At 43.5% G+C, this 19,982-nt stretch overlaps 1 protein-coding gene across 4 annotated transcripts in view; it reads right to left on the bottom strand.

Annotated features, from left to right (window-relative positions):
• CRTC3 (CREB regulated transcription coactivator 3) overlaps positions 1 to 19,779 on the bottom strand; it is a 117,211-nt gene extending 97,432 nt beyond the window's left edge. For 2 of the 4 annotated variants that reach the window (XM_024232540.3, XM_024232541.3), the window contains exons 1-2: positions 19,494 to 19,775; positions 9,633 to 9,731 (exon numbers count right to left, since the gene is read on the bottom strand). In XM_024232540.3, the coding sequence (XP_024088308.2) occupies positions 9,633 to 9,731; positions 19,494 to 19,625 (231 nt within the window). In that variant the 5' untranslated portion in view covers positions 19,626 to 19,775. Of the gene's footprint in view, positions 1 to 9,632; positions 9,732 to 19,493 lie in introns of all 4 variants that reach the window. The other 2 variants (XM_024232539.3, XM_063716308.1) reach the window with 2 other exon arrangements.
• Positions 19,780 to 19,982: the final 203 nt, after the last annotated feature.

Genomic DNA, 19,982 nt, shown 5'->3' with positions numbered 1-19,982 from the left:
GCTTGAACCTGGGAGGCGGAAGTTGCAGTGAGCTGAGATCACGCTTCTGCACTCCAGCCTGGGTGACAGAGCAAGACCTGTCTCAAAAAAAGAAAAGAAAAAGAATAAAATAAGTGAACAAGAGCATGTATACATATTTACATATTTTCCTCAGGAGGGATCCAAGGCATTCCTCAGATTTTCAAAGTGAAGGCATTTTTCTAGCTCTTCATTATCTTTCTCCAACTCCTGGGCTCAAGCAATCTGCCCACCTCAGCCTCCCAAAGTGCTAGGATTACAGGCGTGAGCCATGGTACCCAGCCTGCCTGATAGTATATCTAATAGTTATTAAAAAGGCTTTAAAATTTTTTTCAAATAGCTAGCTGGATTTTTAAATTTAAATTTAATTATTAATTGCAATTTTATTAATTATGTTCAGATTCTATTTCTCCTTTTTAAATTTACTGAGAATTTATTTGGCCTAGTATGTGATCAATTTACACTACACACACACACATACATATACACACACACACACACACACACACACCATGAACAAAGAGTGAAAACAACCCAAACAATAAGGGAGCAGTTAAACTGTGGCATATCCATGTGACAGAATGGCATGTAGTCACTAGAAATACTGTTTCTGAAAACCATTGAACACATACAGGAAAATGGTCATGAACAGAAAGAAGGAAAATACAAAACTATACATACATATGAGGCTGATTTTGTTAAAAAATATTTATAGTCACCGCAAAACTATTGAAAGAAAAGGCCAAATGGTGAACAAAGATGTAACCAGTTTTCTGTAATAAGCAAGTGTTACATTTATAATCAGAAAAAGAAGTATTGCTTTTAAAATGAGTCTAGAAACATCTAGAAAGGTATCTTACCTTTTTAGAGAATAAACTCTAGGAAATAAATTTTGGTATACAGGAATTCTGATTTGTTAATGGTATAACTATTATCTTTATTTTGAATATTGGCTCAGTCATAGTGAATTAAAAATCTACAATTGTGCTATTGTCGAATTCTCCTCATTTATTGGAGTTTTTCCTTTTTGCAATTTGTTGCTATGTTGTTTTATCATATAAAAGTCATATAATGCTATGACAATTACCATCTACATAGAGAGCTTAACACAGTGTCTGGCACATAGCACACACTCAATAAATGTCAGCTGTGGTTAGTAGTGGTATTTTGAGATTAATACTGCTACTTAGGTTTTCTTTTAACTGATGTATCTTTTTGCCAATCTTTTTTTTTCTTTAAAGAACCTTATGAAAACTTGAAAGGAAATGCAGTAAAGGAAAACCATGGAAATGGAACTGGAAGTCAAAGACATGATTTTTAAGTCCTGGTTCCCTTACTTACTTGCTATGCGAACTCTGGGCCTCATTATACTACTCATATTGGTAGTGGGCCTCAGGAAAACCACCTTGCTGGACCTGGCCCTCCAGGCCTTTGCAGACTGCCTTGCTATAAGGGCTTCTTCCCTTGACCATCAGATTGTTCCCTAAATTAGAACTTAAAAGCCCTCAGTTACAAACAACATGATGCAATTTTGTTAAAATGTAGTTAATCAGAGATGGAAAAAGTACAATTAGTTTTTAGTGATATGATTTGAAAGGACTAGGGTAGGTTATATAAAGGATACGAGGCTGGGAGTGGTGGCTCACACCTGTAATCCTAGCACTTTGGGAGGCCACGGCGGGTGGATCGCTTGAGCTCAGGAGTTGGAGACCAGCCTGGGCAACATAGTGAAACTCTATCTCTACAAAAATACAAAAACTGGCCGGGTGTGGTGGCTTACGCCTGTACTCCCAGCTACCCTGGGGAGCTGAGACAGGAGGATCCCTTGAGCCCAGGAGGTGGAGGTTGCAGTGAGCCAAGATCACATCACTGCGCTCCAGCTGGCCGACCTTGAGACCTTGTCGCAAAAAAAAAGGGATATGAAAAGCTACAACTATACCTACAAAGCCTTATACAGAGAGAAGCCCTTTGTCCCTCTCTCCACAGCTGCCTGACAAGCCATTCAGTCAACATGTGCCCTAGCTGTTACACAGGCTGGAACATGCTATCCCTCCACTAAGCAGAAGAGACAGCCCTAGCCCTCGCTCTCAGAGAAGAAGATAATGCCCCCTTCCTCCTCTCTGCCCTCAGTGTATGTGTGCCAGGCCCTGCCTAGAGACATGAGGGCTGTAACCCTAGCCACCCCTTTATTGATGATCTGCCCCTTGCTAAAGATTATCAGAAGGCAGCCTGAAAAGTTGGCTTTTGTTTACTCATCTGATACGTCTATGTTCTTTGCATAAGGGCTCATTGGGTTAGAAAAAAAGAATGCACTTTGAGGTCCTCCATTAGGATAGAAAATTGGTCTTTACTATATTAAAATACTACTACACTTACCAACCAATCTTGTAGTAAGAGGATGAAGTAAAATAACAGATATGAAAGCATTCTGTAAACTCCAAAGTGATTTACAAACATAAAAGGAGTAGAGAGGAAGAACAAGTTCAAGATATCTATAGTACATCATGATTGCTAAAGTTAATAACAATGTATCATATATTGCAAATTGCTGAGAGCAGATTCTCACCACAAAAGAAATGATAATGATGTGAGAGGATGCGTATGTTTGTCTGATTTAGCCATTCCACAATGTATACATTTATCAAAATATCATATTGTATACCATAAATATATACAATTTGTCAATCAAAAATACATAAATATAATAAAAATAAAAGGAGAATTGTATACAAATGATTATAAGCAACTGAACTTCAATAAAAATCTGTTTTTCTGTACATGGAAGTCTTCTTCATGGAAGACTCCGTATTATAAAGATGTCAATTATCCCCAAACTATCTACAGATTCAATGCAATCCTGTTTAAAATCCTAGCAGGTGTTGGCCGGGCGCGGTGGCTCACACCTGTAATCCCAGCACTTTGGGAGGCAGAGGTGGGTGGATCACGAGGTCAGGAGATCGAGACCATCCTGGCTAACACTGTGAAACCCCGTCTCTACTAAAAATACAAAAAAATTAGCCAGGCGTGGTGGCGGGCACCTGTAGTCCCAGCTATTTGGGAGGCTGAGGCAGGAGAATGGCATGAACCCAGGGGGCGGAGCTTGCAGTGAGCAGAGATCGTGCCACTGCACTCCAGCCTGGGCAACAGAGTGAGACTCCGTCTTAAAAAAAAATAAAAATAAAAATAAAAATAAAATCCTAGCAGGTGTTTTTGTAGACATTAACAAGCTGATTCTAAAATGTTATGGATAAGCAAAGGAACGAAAATAAGCAAAACAGCTTCAAAAAAGAACAAAGGCGACTCTCATTACCTAATTCCAAGCCTCCCTATAAAGGTACAGTAATCAAGACAGTGTGGTATTAGCAAAATGATAGACAAAGAAACCAATGACACAGAAGATAAGAGTCCAGAAATAGACCCACATGTATATGGTCAATTGATTTTCAACAAAGGTACCAAGGCATTCAATAGGGAAAAGAAAGTCTTCATGAAATGGTGCTAGAACAATTTAACATCCCTATGCAAAATGAGTGAGCCTCAAACCCACACCCTGTACCACACAAAAAAATTAACTCATAATTTACTTAAGTGTAAAAGACAGAGTCATAAAACTAATAGAGAAACACATAGAAAAAAACCTTTGGGAACTTGAGTTAGATGAAGAACTCTTATTAATAGATAAGACAAAAGCACAAATCATAAAATAACACAATTGATAAACTAGACTTCAAAATTTAAAACTTTTACTCTTCGAGACTATTGAGAAAATGAAAAAACAAGCCACAGACTGGGAGAAAATATTTGCGAAATACACATCTGATAAAGAACTGGTATCCAGAATATATAAACAACTCTCACAACTGATTAAGAAAATTAACAACTCAATTTAAAAACTAGACAAGGCCAGGCGTGGTGACTCACGCCTGTAATCCCAGCACTTTGGGAGGCCAAGGCAGGCGGATCACAAAGTCAGGAGATGGAGACCATCCTGGCTAACACAGTGAAACCCCGCCTCTACTAAAAATACAAAAAAAATTACCCGGGTGTGGTGGCAGGAACCTGTAGTCCCAGCTACTTGGGAGGCTGAGGCAGGAGAATTGCTTGAACCCAGGAGGCGGAGGTGGCAGTGAGCTGAGATCGCGCCACTGCACTCCAGCCTGGGCAACAGAGTGAGACTCCATCTCAAAAAAAAAAAAAAAAAAGAAAAATACAAAAATTAGCCAGGTGTGGTGGGGCACGCCTGTAATCCTAGCTACTCAGGAGGCTCAGGCAGTAGAACTGCTTGAACCTGGGAGGCGGAGGCTGCAGTGAGCTGAGAACACGCCACTACACTCCAGCCTGGGCGACAAAGCAAGATTCAGTCTCAAAAAAAAAAAAAAAAAATTAAAACCAGAATTGTCATATGATCCAGCAATCCTACTTCTGAGTATGTACCCAAAAGAATTGAAAGCAGAGCCTTGAAGAGATATCTGCACACCCATGTTCATAGCAGCATTATTCACAATAGCCAAGAGGTGGAGGCAACCCAAGTGTCCATTAGTGGATGAATGGAACAAAATGTGGCATCCACATACAATGAAATGTTACTCAGCCTTGACAAGGAAGGAAATCATGTCACAGACTATAACACGGGTGAACCCTGAAGACATTATACTAAGCACAAGCCAGTCACAAAAAAGACAAATAGTATATGATTTCCCTCACATGAGGCACTTAGAATAGTCCAAGTCATAGAGACAGAAAAAACAGTAGTTGCCAGAGGCTGGTGGGAAGGGAATATGGAGAATTCTTATTGAATGGGCATAGAATTTCAGTTTTGTCAGATGAAAAAATTCTGGAGATTGGTTGCACAGTATGAATGTATGTAATACCACTGAACTATACATTTAAAAATGGTTTTAGAAGATAGTAATAAACTACTTAAAAAAATGGTTAAGATTGTAAATTTTATGTTATGTTTTTTAACCACCATTTTTTTGAAACTCTGAAATACCAAGTGCTAGAGCAGATACAGGGTCGCTGGAACTCCCATGCACTGCTGGTAAGAATGTGAAACAGTAGAGCCACTTTGGAGAACAGCTTGGCAATTTCTTATAAAGCTAAAGTTAATATACACTTACTGTATAATCTAGCAATTCCCCTACTGGGTACTTACATAAAAACTGTATGTGAATGTTTATAGAATATTTATTCATAATTGCCAAAAGGTGGAAACAACCCAAATGCCCATCAACTAACTGATGAATGGATAAATTATCTACATCCATAGAATGGAATTCTACTCAGCAATAAAAAGAAATGAACTACTACTGATCAATGCAATGTAGTGGGTTAAATTATGGCCACCAAAAAAGATATCTTCAAGTCCTAACCCCCAGAACCTGTGAATATGACTTTATTTGAAAACAGAATCTTTGCAGATATAATCAAGCAAAGGTGAGATCATATTGGATTAGGGTAGGCCCTAAATCCAATGACTGGTTCTTTATAAGAAAAAGGAGAGGAATATTTAAACACAGAGACACAGACAAACAATGAAGAAAGTCGTGTGATGACAGAGGCAGAGAGTAAGCGATGCAGCCACAAGTTAAGGACTGCCGCAGCCCACGGAAGCTAGGAAGAGACAAGGAGGGATTCTTCCCCAGAGCGTTCATGGTGCTGCTGACACCATGATTTCCAACTTCTGGACTCAGAACATGAGAAAATAGATTTCTGTTGTTTTAAGGCACTAAGTTTGTGGTATTTTGTTACAGCAGCCCTAGGAAACTAACACACGCAACAACTCAGAGGAATCTCAAATGCTAAGTGAGAGAAAAACTCAAAAGACTATGGACATTTGATTCCACTAATAGGACATTGGAAGAGTCAAAACTACAGATGGTGGTTTCCAGAGGCTGGAGGTGGGGGATGGAGAATACTTACAAACAGACACAAGGGAACCTTTTGGGGTAATGGAACTATTCTACATCTTCACTGTGGTGGTGATAATATGGCATAGAGCTGTATACCTAAAAAAGGTATAAATTATATTGTATTTACATAATACCTCAAAAACATTTACTTAAAAAAAATCTGTGCTCTGGGACTCTCCTCAGTTTTTCAAGAATTTTTCTCAGTTCGGAAGAGGGCTCCCACCAGCCTAATTGGGGAGAATGTGAAGATCAAAATAAAAATAATAGATTAGCTTGCTCAAGCCCACTCTTACCCTGTAGAGCATACTTTTATTTCAATAAATCTGTGCTTTCATTGCTTCAAGAATGAATAAATAAAATAACAGATTATAATAGACTGAATAAAATAGAAAATCATAAAACCATACACTGAGAGAGAAAAATGAACATATAGATTGCAAGTTTAATGAAGATCAGGATGAAGCATCTCCTCGCAAAATATTTATTCACTACAAAGAGGAAAAGAGGAACTTTAGAATGGGGAAGCCCGACAGACATGCCATCTTTTTTTTTTTGAGACGGGGTTTGGCTCTGTCACCCAAGCTGGAGTACTGTGGCACCATCTGAGCTCACTGAAATCTCTGCTCTCAGGACTCAAGCAGTCAATCCTCCCACTTCAGCTTCCCAAGTAGCTGGGACCAGAGGCGTGCACCACCACATCTGGCCTTTTTTTTTCAGTAGAGACAGGGTCTCGCCATGTTGCCCAGGCTGGTCTCAAACTCCTGAGCTCAAGCGATCTGCCTGCCTCAGCCTCCCAAAATGCTGCGATTACAGGCGCGAGCCACCATGCCTGGTGGACACCACCTTAACTGATAAAAGAGAACATCATCATTAACAGGACACATCAAAATCATGTCCCTAATGTGATACCATAACAGCATCACTTCTATGTTATTCCTGCCAAAGATGCATAGTCTCAATCAAATCACAAAGATACATTAGGCAGACCCCAACTGAGGGGTTATACCTACAAAAAAACTGGCCTGTAATCTTCAAATGTGACAGGATCACAAAAGTTAAGAGTACTTGAATTAATGTCAAAAATAAAAGGCTGAAAAGCTGTTGCAGACTGAAGGAGACTGCCGACAATAACTGCATGTGATTCTGAACTGAATCCTTTTGCTATAGAGGACAGCAGGGGGACATTTGGTGAATGCGGTCTGAAGATCAGATTGTAATAACGGATCACTGTTAATTTTCTTATCTTGATGGCTGTATTTTGGTTATAAAGAACAACGTCTTTGCTTGTAGGAAAAACACAGTGAAATATTAGGGGGTGATGGGGCATCAGGTCAGGAACTTATTCCCAAGTGAAAAAAAAGTTATGTCAGCAGGGCACAGTAGTTCATGCCTGTAATCCCAGCACTTTGGGAGGACGAGATGGGCAGATCACCTGAGGTCAGGAGTTCGAGACCACCCTGGCCAACATGATGAGACACTGTCTCTACTAAAAATACAAAAATTAGCCAGGCATGGTGATGCGCGCCTATGATCCCAGCTACTTGGGAGGCTGAGGCAGAAGAATCACTTGAACTCAGGAGCTGGAAGTTGCAGTGAGCTGAGATCGCACTATTGCACTCCAGCCTAGGCGACAGAATGAGACTCAGTCTCAAAAAAAAAAAAAATTCAGTGTACTATACTTCCAAGTATTCTGTAAGTTTGTGACTGTTGCAAAGAAAAACAAAACAAAACAAAACAAAAACAGTATGAAAAGAATCCTGGGGGCTACGCACGGTGGCTCACATCTGTAATCCCAGCACTTTGGGAGGCCAAGGTGGGTGGATTACTTGAGGTCAGGAGCTCAAGACCAACTGACCAACATGGTGAAACCTCATCTCTACTAAAAATATAAAAATTAGCTGGGCGTGGTGGTGCACGCCTGTAATCCCAGCTACTCAGGAGGCTGAGGCAGGAGAATGCTTGAACCCAGGTGATGGAGGTTGCAGTGAGCTGAGATCGCGCTACTGCACTCCCGCCTGGGCGACAGAGTGAGACTCCATCTCAAAAAAAAAAAAAAAAAAAGAATCCTGGGAAGGCCAAGGATTATCATTTTATCCCATTCCCCAATGCAACCGGAGGGGAACATCATAGTAAATTCTATATTCCTCTAAAGTTGACAATAAAGTAGCACAAAATTGGGATCTCAGACACAGCAAACTTGCACAATGCTGTATTTCCTCAAATATGAAATCCCGCATAAGGCAGAGACCTATGTTATTTGGATACTAAATAACCCAGTGGGTTAATATATAAGGTAGTTTCATATATGAAGGTAGATCTCTAATACAGGCAGTAATATGGTAAAGAGTCCATTGTCATTATATTGAAGACAAGATTCCAGTGCAATAGGGTACAAATATGTTCATGTTGTACTTTTTCTAATCACCATTATATTTGGAGTTCCTATCAGCACTCTCAAATCGAAGTCCCCAACTTAAATAACACATTTGGCTTTATTTGACATCATCAAAAAAGTGAACCCAGTTTCTACCACAAAGAAATAAGACAGTGCTTTTAAAATGGTCAGGCATCCAAATAATCAATTAATGCTTCATCTTAAAGTTTATATCTCAATTTTAACACTGAATCTTACATTGCATAATTAGAATGACAGGCTCCTAATGTTTCACAGACTAGGATATCTAAGCAGGTCTAATTCAGGTCTTAACAACAGTGCCATATACCATTGTCTGAAACACCAGTTCCACATTGTTTTGAACAAGGCTTTCTACTGATGTGAACGATGAAAGCACCCTAGGACACTGCAGTAATCTAAATGCAATAGATTACTTATCTGTGTCTTACACCTGCACTGACCCATGTGGTAGCCACTAGCCACATGAAACTAGTGAAATGCGGCTGGTCCAAATTAAAGTATGCTTTGAGTATAAAATACACAACAGATTTCAAAGACTTAGTACACAAAACGGTATGTGAAATTTCTCAGTTTTTTAATGCTGATTGCATGTTAAAATGATCGTATTTTGGATATATTGGATTAAACATTTTTTTTTATTTTTTTATTTTTTTTTTGAGACAGTCTCGCTCTGTCACCCAGGCTGGAGTGCAGTGGTATGATCTCTGCTCACTGCACCCTCCGCCTCCTGGGTTCAAGCGATTCTCATGCCTCAGCTTCCCAAGTAGCTGGGACTACAGCTGTGTGCCACCACAGCTAGCTCATTTTTGTATTTTTAGTAGAGATGGGGTTTCACCACGTTGACCAGGCTGGTCTCAAACTCCTGACCTCAGGTGATCCGCCAGCCTTGGCCTCCCAAAGTGCTAGGATTACAGGTGTGAGCCACCATGCCCAGCCAAATATTTATTTAAGTAATATTAAAATTACAGATGAGAAAGCTGCATTTTGAAAAATATAGATATTAAAATTAATCCCGCGTGTTTCTTCTTCTTTAATGTAGCTACTAGAACATTTTAAATTACATATGTTTGTGTTATAATTCTACCTGCCAGTGCTGCCTTCAGCCATTTGTGAAATAACACTATCGTATGCCGTAGAAACTATGAGAGAGAGTATTAATGGACTTTCCAAAAGACTGAACTGTACCTAGGCCCAGCTTATCCTTCAAGATCTCATCTTTTTAGTGATAATCTCTGTCTATTTTTTACACTCCATTCAGCTTCAAGAAAGTACATATCTGGAGGTACCTGAAACTCTGACGCACTGCTCCGCAGCTGGCTCACATTTGGTAAAGATCCTCCATGGTACTGTGTAAGGCGCAGTTGCTGAAGCTTCTGAAATTGAACCTGGAAACAAAGTGATTTAAGAACGTTGAGAGGTAACAGCAAAGATCTAAAGAAGCATCAAAGTATAGTATTTTGTAGGGGAACGGTTCAAGAATGAAAGTCTTGGTTTCAATTTCTTCTCAAGTGATCACACCCTCAAGGTTTCCGGTGCTTTCTGGGTTTTGATTACTCTATTTTCGGAAAGAGCTTACCCATGTTCCAAATGTCCCATATACCATGATAGTAACGTCCTCTTGCAAGGTATTTGAGTGTGTATGTTTGGACACAATGGCATAATCTTTAACAACAATAAAAGAATTTCTGAAAGAAAAACTAAGCTACTATCCACAACTCTAACACATTAACTGTTTTCCCTTCTTCATGCTCTTTTCCAGCCTCCATTTACATTTATGGTAAGAACTGTATAGCTGTGATGATAAGATAGGTACAACCTAGCATGCTCATCATAAGCCTTTTCTATGCTATTACAGAATAATTTTTAACGGGTATATAACAGTTCTTCTGAATTATTTCCTTAGAACACAAGGGTGATTACTAAATCTCTGGATATGGGCCTTTTGGTGGCTCTCAACATATACTGCCAAAATGCTTTCCCAAAGAGTTTACTAATATACATATGAGAAAAGTTTCATCAAAAAAAAACTCACTGACATAGGATACTATCATTAATTGGGGTAAGGAAGGAGGTCAATTCAATAGGTATGAAATGGCATCCCACCATTTTAATATGCCTTTCTTCTGCAAGTTCTTCCTTACTTCATTTTTCAAAAAGCAATAAACTGGTTACAGTTCTTGTAAATCTCAAAGTGGTCTGATCTGGTCTTTAAGAGTTCTGTTTCTAAAATAATAAATTAGCTCCATGGTTACATAACCCTTGGCACTATAATTCATATAGAGAAGAAAGGGTTATAGACGAGAGCCCTGGGGCAGATTTTTACCCTTCATCACTCTCCGTCTCTAACAATAATAAAACACTACCAGATCTAAGCCCCTAGAATGGGCCAGGTGCTGTTCTCGGACACTTGGCCCACTTCATCCCTAATCCTCCCCAGAACCATGCAAATGAGACTGTACTCTCCTGCTGTTACAGACCTGGAGACCCAGACTCGGAAGTTCAGTGACTTGCCACGTGGCTAGCAGGAGGCTGAGCCACGGCTGTCAGCCTCAAAGCCCATATGCCCATTTCTGCCATGCTCTTTTCCTTTGTCCCATCTTTCCCTTGATGATCATACTAATTACAAACTCAAAAAAAAAAAAAAAAGTGAAGTTTGGTTTACCAAAAGCATTGTTGAACCTATGAAGCTCTCTGATAATTTCCTTTTTACATTTATTATGAAAGATTTCAAATAGTATATGTGAAATAAAGACAAGTATAATGAAACCCCATCTATCCATCTTCTAGCTTAAAAATTACCAACTTATATCCAATCATCTTTCATCTTTACCCTCTCCACTACCCGCAGTGCCTCACCGAAAGAAATCTTAGACATCGTATCACTCCATATTTCAATATGTATCCTCAAAAGATAAAGACTTATACCTGTTTGGAAATTTTAAAGGCATATGAAATCCTTTAGTGGCTTTAACTTCCCTTATACCTGCTGTATTTGATTTCTCAAACGTACTGCACAGGGAGACAGTTATAACCTATTAATGAAAACCCAAATCTCAGAGTCAAACATGAGGAGGACGACATGGTGAGTTTTTTCCATCTACGAGTGGAGTTATAGGAATAAAGTCTCTCAGCTTTCAATCTTAACATTCTAAAAGTACTTACCAGAAGCATCTGACTATTCTTGAAATTCTCTGGACAAAATTCTCAGCCACCTTGATTTAAAGCCTTTGATTTCTTTTTTGAAGGATCAATTTATCCATTGATTTACTGATACAAAAACTTAACTGTGTGTCAGGTAGTATGCCAGGCACTGGCTTACTAAGATGAATGTATGCTAAAGTTCCTGCCTTCAGAGAGTTCTCACAAAGTCTTCAACTCTTACCCAAAAGCCTTGACACTTTAACCAAACTAAGTTATAAATCCAGATAGGGACCTGCCTTCAACTGAGCTGAAGGCCATCTCACAATCCCCCATAACTGCTCTCCCTCCCAAAGCACCTATTTCCAAAGCCTTCAAAGACTGTTAAAAAAGAACACTGCTAGCCTGGCCAACATGGTGAAAACCCGTCTCTACTAACAATTAGCCAGGTGTGGTGGTGCATGCCTGCAATCCTAGCTACTTGGGAGGATGAGGCAGGTGAATCGCTTGAATCCAGGAAGCAGAGGTTGCAGTGAGCCAAGATCACGCCACTGTACTACAGCCTGGGTGACACAGTGAGACTCTGTCTCAAAAAAAAGGCCACGAGCAGTGGCTCATACCTGTAATCCCAGCACTTTGGGAGGCCGAGGCAGGCGGATCACGAGGTCAGGAGATCGAGACCATCCTGGCTAACACGGTGAAACCCTGTCTCTACTAAAAGTACAAAAAAATTAGCCCGGCGTGGTGGTGGGCGCCTGTAGTCCCAACTACTTGGGAGGCTGAGGCAGGAGAATGGCATGAACCCGGGAGGCGGAGCTTGCAGTGAGCCGAGATCGCGCCACTGCACTCCAGCCTGGGCAACAGAGTGAGACTCTGTAAAAAAAGAAAAAGCACTGGACCTGGAATCGGATGATGTGACTTTGTAACATGGAACTCCCGTGTGGTTGGACAAACAACTCTGATGCCTCCTGCACAAGATAAAGTGACGATTAAGTGACACAGACGCAAGAGTGGTATGTCAAATGTAAAGCTCTGGACAACTTCTTAAGATATTATCATTATTGCTGATCTCAGCTACCTCTTCAAACTCTGAGTTATTTTGACATTTTCCTCTTTTGAAATTTAGACTCATTGAGCTAGAAAAAGAACTTTGAGACTGTCTTCAACACCTTCATGTTTACAGACGATGAACATGTGAACCAAAGAATGATTAGCCTAAGGCCGAGGTCACAGACTGGCAGCCCACAGGCCACATTTCGCCTACAGAGTGTTCTGTTTACCTACCAGATGTTGACCCATTCAGTGTATTAAATTTCAATTGAAAAAAATCAGGACACTGCATAAAAATCTGGATTTCCAACTTCTTCTGACTGAAAGGTCGGACAACACTAAACCCATGTTCTTGCAAGGCATCGCTGGATGAAGCTGAGAAGAGGCCACCCCCTTAGACGGTGTTTGCCAAGTCCTCACTGTACCCTATCATTCCTTCACGATGGCCCAGGATCAGCTGCCATGATCTTCTCATTCCCGGCCCCTCCATTCATTTTCCTTACCTGCCTCACTGAGTTAGCGACCTTTGGCCTACTACAGTCACACATCTTAGTGGAATTTTCTTTAATGCCTACAGGAAATGAGATCCAGGCCTCGTTAATTCCTTCTTGAGAAAAGTCTCACAATAGCCAACACGATTACAATCCAAAATCCCAGCGGGTCCTTTCAGAGGCATTGACAAGATAATTCTAAAATTTATGGATGTGCAAATGTCCTAGAATAGTCAGAGCAATTTTTTTTTTTTTTTTTTTGAGACAGGGTCTCTGTTGCCCAGGCTGGAGTGCAGTGTCACAATCACAGCTCACTGCAACCTCCACCTCCCAAATACAGGCACGCGCCACCACGCCCAGCTAATTTTCGTATTTTTTTTTTTTTTTTTTTTTTTTAGAGACGGATTTCACCATGTTACCTAGGCTGGTCTAGAATTCCTGGGCTCAAGCGATCTGCCCGCCTCTGCCTCCCAAAGTGCCGGGATTACAGGCATGAGCCACGGCACCTGGCCAGAGCAATTTTCAAAAAGAGGTAAGTTAGAGGACTTAAATAACCAGGTTTTAAGCCTTATTATAAAGCTATAATATACAGACAGCGTGCTATTGTCAAAAAGAGAGATATACAAATCGCCGGAACAGAAAAGAGAGTCTAAAAATAAACCAACACTTATATGGCCAACTGATTGCAACAAAATTGCCACAGCAATTCAATGGGCAAACAAAAGTCTTTTCAACAAATGATACTGATACCTTACAGCAGGGAGTAAAAGCAGCTGAAGATCCTTATGGGGGAAATTAAAGTAGCTGAGTATACAGACATTCACTGTGATAGCCAGATTCAAACCCCGGCTCTACCACTTATCAGCTCTGCAACTATGCCTCTCTAAGCCTCAATTTACTCATCCACAAAAATGAGGAAAATTCCAGATATACACACCATAGGCTCATTTTGAGGACTATGTGAGATAATAACATGTGAAAGGGATTACAGTGCCTAGCAAAAGGAAAGTCCTCAATATTTAGCCCAAACCTAATATTTCCATCTTCTCTCTCTCCTCCATTCTGAGACCTCACTAATCTATGACATATCTATCGTCTTATCATTGGTTTATTTTCACATGAAAATAATGAGTCTTCACAAATATTCAAGTCCAATCAACACTCCAGGGTGATACGCTGAGTTAGTCCTGTGGTTCCCCAACACAAGTTGCTCTTCACAGCCAAACTTCTGGAATAAGTTTCCAACCCTATCTCCATTCCCCACTCCCGTCCACTCCTCAACGTCTCACAATTAGCCTTTCACCCAGCACCCTGAGAATGCAGCATCTCTCACCGAGGTTACTGATGACCTCCTCCGATGACCTCCACATGACTAGACCAAAGGACACATCTTTTGTGTCAGACCAAGTCAGCAGCGCTAGGCTCAGCTGGTCGGCATTCCCTCCTCTTCACAAGAGTACTCCTGGCTTTCTCCTGCCCGTCTGGTTGCTCTTCAAGCCTTCTTGGCCAGCTCCTCCACCTCCCTTTCAAATGGTGTAGTTCCTTAGTTCCTTGGGCTTCTCCTAGGCCCTCTTCATGGTTCACTTTCTTTTTTTTTTTGAGACAGAGTTTTGCTCTTGTTGCCCAGGTTGGAGTGAAATGGCACAATCTCGGCTCACTGCAACCTCTGCCTCCCAGGTTCAAGTGATTCTCCTGCCTCAGCCTCCTGAGTAGCTGGGATTACAGGCACCCGCCACCATGCCCGGCTAATTTTTTGTATTTTTAGTAGAGACGGGGTTTCTCCATGTTGGTCAGGCTGGTCTCAAAATCCTGACCTCAGGTGATCCGCCCGCCTTGGCCTCCCAAAGTGCTGGGATTACAGGTGTGAGCCACCGCGCCTGGCCTCACAGTTCACCTTCTGACAAGGGTAACAAACTCAAATGCCTACAGCTGCCAAGCAGGGAATCTAAGTGAAGCAGTCTGGGATCACTGAAAAGAATACCTTAGAGGGTGGTAGGGACTGTGGCAAACTGAAGACCACATCCATGGCCTTTCTAATGGGGCAGCCACCATTCAGCTCCGGGCAACTGGTGCCATCCAGAAATGTCGGGTGAGTGTCATTGGATTATCTCATTTTTCAAAAGAAACCAAAGTCCAGATTTTACTATAAAATCCCAATATTCATTGTTAGCCCTAATTAAAACCAACCAACCAACCAACTAACCACATTTTGGGCCAAAACCAAAAACATGTTAGACGGCAAAATACAGAACTTAAGCCACCAGTTTACAATATCTATTCCATCAATTCTTCCTAGGCAGCCAAATCTACTTCTGTGGCTACATAACAAAAATTCCCCCATTTTTCTCAGTAGGTCAGCCTTCCTTCTCGAGCTGCAAAACCATCTAAACAACTGCCTGCTGGACCATCTCTACTTATGTGCCTCACAGGCACCTCAAACTCAGCACTTCCGCACAAACCTGCTCCTGCCGGTGTCCACTTAATGAAGAACACTCTGAAATGGTTCCAGCCCTCCCTCTTTCTCACCTTCCTCACCCATTCACGAAATCTGGTCCTTTCCACCTCCTAAGTATCGATCTGCTCACCGCTCTGCCTCCCGACTGCCACCATCTTAATAAATGCCACTATCACATCTCCTACTAAAATCCTCCTCCTCCTCCTCTCTTCTACCCACCATGCTGGAGCTAGAGGAATCTTTTAAAAAAGCAAATCTCCCATGGTTCAACCCCTTCAGTGACTTCCCATTGTCCTTAAGATCAAGTTCCAAATACTGTCTCTACAACCTGATCCCTGTGAATGCCTCCAGCCTCATCTCACATCCCCTCCTCATCCTCTTTTACTGAATCTCTGTTCTCTGTACCTGCAACATATTCCCTCCCTCAACACACAAACCCTCCAATGCCTCCCCCACCCCCACTGCGCCTTTAGGCCACTGGAAGAGGTGAGAACTCCCCACCATACATGTCCAGAGCTCCACCTACTTCTGTTTCGGTGATATTCACCAAAATGTGTCCTTACTTATTAAATGAATGTCTTCCTCATTAAATCCTAAAATCCATTAGGACACTGTGTTTTGCTTGCTCATTACTATATACCCAGTGTCCATCCTAACCCCTGGCACACACTAAGGACTCACTCAGTAAGTAAATTTGTGGGACAAATTAATAAGATCTTTAAAGGACAGCCCCATGTTTTCACTCTTCTCCCTCACAAACACACACCCCATTAACAACAAAGTAGGCACTCAAATACTGACAAATGAATACATTAATAAATGAACAACAGAACAGCCTCTTCCCCAGGCATACCTGCAACCACTTTCTTCCCTCTCTCTCTCTTTTTTTTTTTTTTTTTTGAGGCGGAGTCTTGCTCTGTCGCCCAGGCTGGAGTGCAATGGCGCTATCTCGGCTCACTGCAAGCTCCGCCTCCCGGGTTCACGCCATTCTCCTGCCTCAGCCTCCCGAGCAGCTGGGACTACAGGCGCTCGCCACCACGCCCAGCTAATTTTTTTGTATTTTTAATAGAGACGGGGTTTCACTGAGTTAGCCAGGATGATCTCGATCTCCTGACCTCGTGATCCACCTACCTCGGCCTCCAAAGTGCTGGGATTACAGGCGTGAGCCACCGCGCCCAGCCTTTTTTTTTTTTTGAGATGAAGTCTTGCTCTGTCGCTCAGGCTGGAGTGCAGTGATGCAATCCCGCCTCACTGCAACCTCCACCTCCTGGGTTCAAGCGATTCTCCTGCCTCAGCTTCCTGAGTAGCTGGAACTACAGGCACGCGCCACCATGCCAGGCTAATTTTTGTACTTTTAGTAGAAACGGGGTTTCGTCATGTTGGCTAGGATGGTCTCGATCTCTTGACCTTGTGATCCGCCCGCCTCAGCCTCCCAAAGTGCTGGGATTACAGGCGTGAACCACCACGCCCGGCCCCACTTTCTTCCCTCTCTTTACCATTCCAGGTACCACCACTCAACTCCTCCTCCTAGTACTCCCTTCTCAACATTTTCCCACTGCTTCCTGATAATGCTGCACTTCTAAAGCTAGAGAAAATCCTCCACAGTCTAGTCCATCCTACCCACTAGGTGAATAGGATTTAACGCCAACTCTGAAGGATTGCTTTGATTATGTAGAGAAGAACTTGAATCCCACCCAACACAGGCTCAGAGGGGAAAGAGCATCTAGATCGATCAGTAATGTCTGCCCTATCGATTAGCACGTCTGTCATGGGCTAGTAATGGAAAGTCAGGATATCTGCCACCCAGTTACCAATTATGAACTAGGCGGATACTCCTCCACCTGGGATCTTTGGATCCTTAGAGACACATTCTTCATAGACATGCTGGGAATCTAAGAGTTCTCTATGAGAAGTGTTCTAATTTTGTGATTTCTTTATGAAAATAACCCTTAAGATTTTTAAATAAGCAAACATTAGTAGCCAAATTCAGTGTTATCATTTACAGATGTGTTTATGAACACAGTGGAGCCAAGCAGTGTTACTTTACTTGTAACTGGCCAAGAGGAAAACACGGGCAGAATTAATATGTAAATGATTCCCTGTACCAGGTAAAGGGCAAAATGGCACCATAATTTTGTAGTAATTAGAATAAAGTGGTGACTGAATTATCATATGGGCCACAGTTGATTAGGCTTGCTAAATTCAAGAGACCCTGAGCTATAGCAGGGTCTCTAAAGTAAGTAAACACTTTTTTTTTTTTTTTACTTGAAAGTAAGTAAACAGTGAGGATCTGTGAAAAATTTTTGCTTTTAAAAGAGAGTCTGTACATTACTCATGACCTCACCTGTCAGGAATATTTTAAAGGAGATTGATGAACTGGGTGAAAGATTGGATCCACCATAGGTATACAGACATATACAGTGCATGTATTTGTATATAAACAATGTACAGTATGTATCTAAACAACACATAACAACACAGGCCCCAACACTAATCCTCAGCTTTCACCCACCCATTCTTTTCAATGTGCTCTGAACTTATCGAGTTCATCTCTGAATCTAACCAAGGTCACAGATGTAAATGCCAGTGGATGCCAAGCAGGTAATAAATGAGTGAAGCTGATAGGGTATAAGAAAACATTTTCTTGAAATCTTCAGCTTCTTTCTCTGTATATATATATTTTTTCTCAATGTGAACAGAAATGTAAGTACAGGAAATATTTCACTTTTTCCTTAACTTCACTGAAAGAAAACACCATCATGAGTATAAATGGCAACTGTCACCTAGCCTCCCCTTGGGGGACTGTGACAGAGAGTGGCGTGGACGGTGGCAAACTAGAGTTCTCGCTCCATTTGAAAGGGAGCTCAGCTCCCTTTCATCATCACCCAGCTCCAGCAGGTCGGTAGCTGTCATGTAGGAATTCAGTATTAGTGTTACCAGGTCTCCCAATTTTTAATATATATAAATAATAATAAATAAATAATACGCAAATTTGGATTTTGTGTGAAAGTCTTCCAATTTAAAAATTCTGGCAACAGATTCAATAATTTTTCCCAAACACTGCGCTGGCCAAAAAATAATGTGTCTGCAACTCAGCTGGTTTGCAACTCTGCTCTCAGCTCTCCTTCAAGCTGTCTCCCCCACCTCAGTCCCCCAGAACCTGCAGATCCTCCCCCATCCTCCCGATGGTCCTCCAAGGTCAGCATTCAGGATCCTTAAGGCCAGCCCCACTCCTGCTGACCCCCCTTCTCTGCAACCCTGCGCGACACTCCGGTTGGCTCTCCATCCTCCACTGCCTCACTCAGCGGTTACCTAACCTCTCCAGGTGTTTGTCCCGACTCGCGCCTTACTCATTTCTCCAGGTCCCTCCCCAGTCACCAGCGACGCTTGTCAGTTCTCACTAAATATCCGGGGCCGAACAAAGTAAACTGGACCCGATAAAGCACCTCCAAGGAGTAAAAGGGGCAGCCTCACACTCCACACGGAATCCCGTCGTGATTCCCACACCCTGAGCCACCCCAGGGCCGGGCCCTGGATGGACTTGTGCACAGAGCTCCCTCCACGAGCGCGTGGGACCCTGGGGTGCCCGCGGCCTTCCACGCCGGCAGAACAGCAGGGCTCGATGGTGGGGGATGTTCGGAGCGACCAGAAGCCGCGCCACCCGGCCGGCCTCCGAGCTGTTCGCGATTTCCTCTCGGGGCTCCTCGTCCTCCTCCCCCTCAGGCCGCCCTCGCACCGCCGCCCGCCTCCACGGGCTTCACCCCTGCTCATCTTCCCGCACACGGGGCCCGGCGACCCTCCCACCTCAGGCCGGGATCGCGAACGGCTAGCGGGTGTCGCCAGGCGGGGAAGCGCAGAGGCCGCGGCCGCTCCGGTCCCCCTCCCAGCCGCCCGTTCCCGGGCGCGGCCCCCGCCCGGCCCCGCCATCGCCTCGGCCCCGCAACCTCTCACCCGCCGCGCGGGTCCCGCCCGCGGCCGTGGCCGCCCCCGCCCGCGCCGGCCCGGGCCCTCACCCGCGACAGGGTGAGGTCGGTCATGAGCTGCTCGAAGGCCCGCGTCTCCTCGGCCTGTCTCTGCGTGTGCAGCGCGATCTTCTCACTGAACTTCCGCGGGTTGGCGCTGCCCGAGCCCGGCGAGGCGGCCATGGCGCGGGCCCTGCGCGGGCAGAAGCTGGAGACGGCGGCCGCGGGGCCTGCGCCTCGGCCCACCCGTCCGTCCGCAGGCCGCCGGGGCCGCCGCCCGAAGCCCGTCGTCCGGCGCGACCCGGCAGAGGAGCCGCCGCGGCCCCGGAGCCAGCCAGCGGCCGGGAGCGCGCCGAGGTCCGCCCCCGTGCGCCCGGCCCCGCCCCGCCCTCCCGTCTGCCCCGGCCCCGCGCTCGCGGGCTGAGGGCTGCTCCCCGCTTCCCGGCCTGGCTCGGGACCCGCCACCGGCGGCCACCCGGAGGGACCCCCGTCAGCCCGACAAAGCGGCTCCGGCGTATGGGGGACGCTGGGGTGCCACTC

This window comes from Pongo abelii, chromosome 16 (genome assembly GCF_028885655.2).
Source record: "Pongo abelii isolate AG06213 chromosome 16, NHGRI_mPonAbe1-v2.0_pri, whole genome shotgun sequence".
NCBI classification, from domain to species: domain Eukaryota; kingdom Metazoa; phylum Chordata; class Mammalia; order Primates; family Hominidae; genus Pongo; species Pongo abelii.
Note: the sequence above shows the minus strand (reverse complement) of the source record. Positions and strands in the feature narration are given on the sequence as shown.